General features: G+C 36.5%; 1 protein-coding gene across 1 annotated transcript in view; it reads left to right on the top strand.

Annotated features, from left to right (window-relative positions):
- DDX58 (DEAD (Asp-Glu-Ala-Asp) box polypeptide 58) overlaps window positions 1-4,273 on the top strand; it is a 62,583-nt gene extending 58,310 nt beyond the window's left edge. The window contains exons 16-17 of the mRNA XM_008587919.1: window positions 424-567; window positions 2,216-4,273. Coding sequence (XP_008586141.1) covers window positions 424-567; window positions 2,216-2,512 — 441 coding nt within the window. The 3' untranslated portion in view covers window positions 2,513-4,273. The remainder of the gene's footprint in view (window positions 1-423; window positions 568-2,215) is intronic.
- The last annotated feature ends 698 nt before the right edge of the window (window positions 4,274-4,971 follow it).

Below are 4,971 nucleotides of genomic sequence, written 5' to 3' on the forward strand. Positions count from 1 at the left end.
CTAAAGTGGGTGTAATTGCATGTGAAATAGTTCATATTATATATCTGTTTGTAGAGGGTTTTTAAAGTTTTGTCAATCACTAAAGTAGAAAGCATGATTCATGTGACTATTTTATGGATATCTTTAGTGCTTTTATGGGATTCTTTGATGATGAAATTGAAAGACTTAATTGGAGGTCAGTTAAACATTGCCTAATAAAGAGTTAGAATCAATAAAATTATGTAATTTTTATAAACAAAGCCAGGTAGTACATGTTCATGGAAGTTGTAAATGAATGATTACATATGTGTATGTGCATATTTATATATTTTTGTGTGTGTGCATATTTATGTATGTGTACATCTATGTATACATGTAACCCATCATATGTCTATGCTAGTTATATTCAAATTACATTTATGAGGTTTTTCTTTTTGCATGTAGATTCTCCAAATACAGATGAATGAAAAATTCATCAGAGATAGTCAAGAAAAAGCAAAACCTGTACTTGATAAGGAAAACAAAAAACTGCTCTGCAGAAAGTGCAAAGCCTTGGCATGTTATACAGCAGATATAAGAGTGGTGGAGGTAAGGAGCCTTTTTACAAAGAGCTCTTGGTCATTTTTTATTATGAGTTAAAGCTTACCATCTACTTGTGTAATATTTATAGTAAGAATACTGTTGTTTCTGTTGCTATCATGGCCATGGTCCGTGTATTTTAAAAAGCTAAAAAGCAAAAAAGAAACCCTAAATGTTCAATAATAAAGAAATAGTCCTCAAAAATTGCTGCATGGCCTCCTACTTAAATATTATACGAGGGGTCTTCAAAAAGTTCATGGAAAGATTTGTATTATCTTTTAATTCTATTTTTCCATGAGCTTTTTGAAGTACCCTCGTACAGCCATTCAAAACAATGGTTATGCTAAATGCAATGTGGTATCCTGGATTAGATCCTAGAACAGGTAAAGGATATTAGTAGAAAGAGTGGTAAAATCTGTAGTTCGGTTAATACGTGTAGTTATAGACTGATGTTAATTTCTTAGTTTTGACAAACGTACTATGGTATGTAAGATGTTAGCATTCAGGGAAACTGGGTGAAGGGTATACAGGAATTTTCTGGGGTGTCTTGGTAACTTTTCTGTAAATCTGAAATTATTCCAAAGTAAAGTTTATTTTAAAAATGATTATGAAATTTATGTAATAGAATGAAAGACTTACAAACTAATGGTAAAGTGGAAAAAATAACCACAATACGAAATTAGAAATATGCTACTATCGCTGTGTGATACAGTAGCAGCAACACCACCATCACTGCTGTTAAGAAAAAACCCAAGAAACCTACCTTTGTACAGAAAAGAAGACTAGAGGAAATATACCAAAGTGTATTAATATTTTAGTGGTGAGATTCCATGATTTTTCTTCTCTCTTCCTATTTTGTTTTCCAAAGTTGTTAGAAAGATCTTCAAAGAGTTGGGTGTAACTCTCTTGCCACCAATGAAGGGCAGGGCGGATTGGCTGGGCTGACTGAGAAAATGAGTTACTGCTTTAAGGTTCTGTTTGGTCTACAGAAAGCTGAAATCTCTAATCAGTACAACTGTTTGGTCAGGAAGCATACTAGGAGTGATACTGTTCAGTTCTCTTACCTTTCTGAGTCTGCTTTTCCTGCTGTAGAAGGTCCTTTAAGCTCCAATTTGGGTGATTATTCTATGGAAAATGATCCTCAGACTGTTTTCCTGAGGGACTGGGATGCTGGATCTGCATTTGTTCCTGTGCAGTTTACAGTTGACTGTGGGTGGGGCCATTGGATACATTAATCCCTGACCCTCTTCAGATGCACAGTGATCTCTGTTATTCTTCCCTGTATCCTTTGGATTATGCCTGTCAGGGTCGCTGGTGAACTTGGGTTTCATAGATCTTCAACAAATATCCCTTTTGTTTCTGAATTAATAAAGAGTACCTTCAGAAACTAGATTATCTGGTAACTTTTTAATCCTCCTCTCTATGAGGTGTCTGGTATAGTCTCACTAGCACTTCCACCCCACCTGTATGAGGGGGTCAGGTACACAGATCCTAGTCTATCCTTTAGATGAATCCATCTTTCCTTTTTTTACCCAACTTTAAATAAGTAAGATTCTACCTGCTCTTCATCTCAGATTATTGTGGAGTTTTCTTTTTCTGATCACAATTATGTACTGGTTCTAATGTTTTGTGTGATATTTGATCCCCTCATCTGTAGGAATGCCATTACACTGTGATTGGAGATGCTTTTAAGGAGTGCTTTGTGAGTAAAAAACACCCCAAGGCAAAGAAATTTGGGAATTTTGAGAAGAGAGCAAAGATATACTGTGCCGGACAGGACTGCAACCATGACTGGGGAATCCATGTGAAGTACAAGGCTTTTGAGATTCCAGTTATAAAAATTGAAAGTTTTGTGGTAGAGGATATTGCAACTGGGATTCAGACACTGTACTCAAAGTGGAAAGACTTTCATTTTGAGAAGATACCGTTTGATCCTGCAGAAATGTCCAGATGACTTCAGGGCCTCAATCTTCAGCTACAGGGTACAGGTGACTTTGAGTAAAGAAAAAATTAAACCAGTAGGTACAGTAATGGGTCACTTGTACCATTCGGAAGATGTTTTATCTAAGGCTTGTCCTGCATTGAATATTTATTACTTAACTTCACCTCTGTTTATTGTTTTCAACAGTTTGTACTATGTCAGATGTGCAAAGCATGAGTGAGTCGATCACAGCACTGAATACTTTATGGGCCAAGAGATCACAGTATGAGGGCAGTTCAAAAAGTTGGTGGGACTAATAGAATTAAAAGATAATACGACTATTCCCATTAACTTTTGAAGACTACTCATACTTGGGAAAAAATAAAAAGCCTACTCTTTTTATCCTTCTCTTCAAAACCACCTGCCAGCGAACACACAGCAGCCACAGTAGTGTACACACTGGGAGGGGTGAGTGAAACAGTAAATGGAATCTTGAAAGCTTTTTCATACCTTGCTTCCTTTCTTTAACCTAGTGGCTTTTGTCCTTAACAATCTACTGAAATTGTTCTTTTCAAGGTTACCAGTGACTGGTTGCCACATCCATCGGGCACTTACTGGTCCTTCTCTTTATTTGATCTCTTTGCTTTCAGCCCTGTTGAGTACTCCTTTCTTGAAATTCTCCCTTGGCCTCTATGTCTTCTCATTCTCTTTCTTATTGGCTCCTCTTTGCTGATCCCTTAAGTGTTGATAATTCCAAGGGTTCAATACACATATACACACGTGTATCACATGAATGCGTATATTCATATATACACTTATGTGTATATACTCATGTTCTCTATGTAGCAATGTGTGATATGGTAATCTTAAAACTCTAGAGTGGGCAGCTTTTAATAGTGGAGGCATAAAAATGGTACAATACTTCCTGAGAAGTTATCTTTGCTCTTTTAGTTATGTTTTCTTAACCTGTGCCATTGCTCCCTTGAATGGTCATCTCAAGTTGTTTCCCAGTAATGGCTGATATTCAGCTGTCTGTTCTCAGGTGCCCTGGATGATTCTGATGAGGCCATGTAATTTGGCTGTCCTTTCTACTTAACAATTAGAATATATATCCAAATGGCATTCCTGTGCCACTTACCAAGGTTTGCTGATGCTTCAGAGAGCTTACTTTGGGGTTTTCAAGACATAGACAAGTGCCTGAGTTTTGTTATTTCCATCCAGGCTAATGTATTTTGTATTCAGTTCAGGGTAGGCGCTATAGTAATTTGTAAGCTCTATAGTAATTTATGCATCTTCCTAAAATGAATTCACATTAGTTGTTTGTATTTCACCAGGACTGTTAATGGCCTAAACAAAACTGCAAAGATCATAAAATGTTAGTAATATGTTCAACATATTACTTGAAATAATGTAGTAACCCTTTTCAATAATGTAGTAACACCCCCTATTTATACCTGAAGACTATTTGAAGACCACCTAAGGCACAGCCAGCCACTTATACTACCCAAATCCACCCTGGAGATCAATGGGGTGACACACTACACCCCCCTCACTTTCCATGTGATCTGATGAACAGTAGTGCTGTCAGGGAGCCAGAGAAACTTGCCAATTACATAACTTCTCTTTGGCTTTTCTTTGTAAAACAGAGATAATACCAGACTCTGAGGGGCCAGTGGAGGGTTTTTAATCAAAAGAGCATATGAAAAGTACATGATACACAGTAGTTGCTTGGTAATAGTTACTATTAGTAGTATTTTTAGTAAGACACAATAAAAAATGGATTATTTAAACCAATTTGCTGAGAGGTGATCTTTTTTCATTCTCTATTTATATTTTATTAGAGTATCTCTTTTTATATGTGATTGCCTGTTTTTGATGCTATTGTTTAGAGCTCCAATAGGATGTATAAAACATCTACTGGAAATCTATTTCAGAAGAGAAAAGTTCTTTGAAGAACTTTTTATCTAAATGGTTAAATTTGAATGAAGGTGAACATCCTCTCTTCAGCCAACAGAAGAAGGCCGACTAAAGCTGAAACAAGACAAACTTAGAATTTCCTTGTTTGACTTTTACATGTATTAGAGCCATTGCCAGGCATAGATTCTGGAACACAGTAGGTACTTGGTTAATATGTATTAAATGAAAGATAGAAGTAGGTAGGATTTTAGGAAGTGCACTTTCTTACTGACACCCAAATGCTGGTCACTGGATTTCTAGATCAAATGCTGCATTTCAGAATCAACGGGGGGAGTCTTTCTCATGGGCACATGCCCCCATTAGAGCATCCTGGCAGCCATGTGTATTTTTTGAAGTTGCTCAGGTGGTTCAGATACAACCTATTACACAACTACAATATTCCCTCTTGTCGTTGGGGTAAATGTTCCAAGGCCCCAGTCACTGGATGCCTGAAACTGCGGGTAGTACCAAACCCTGTATATACTATGTTTTTTCTTATATATACATATCTATGATAAAATTCAATTTATAAATTA

This window comes from Galeopterus variegatus, unplaced genomic scaffold (assembly GCF_000696425.1).
Source record: "Galeopterus variegatus unplaced genomic scaffold, G_variegatus-3.0.2 Scaffold4593, whole genome shotgun sequence".
Taxonomy (NCBI): Eukaryota; Metazoa; Chordata; class Mammalia; order Dermoptera; family Cynocephalidae; genus Galeopterus; species Galeopterus variegatus.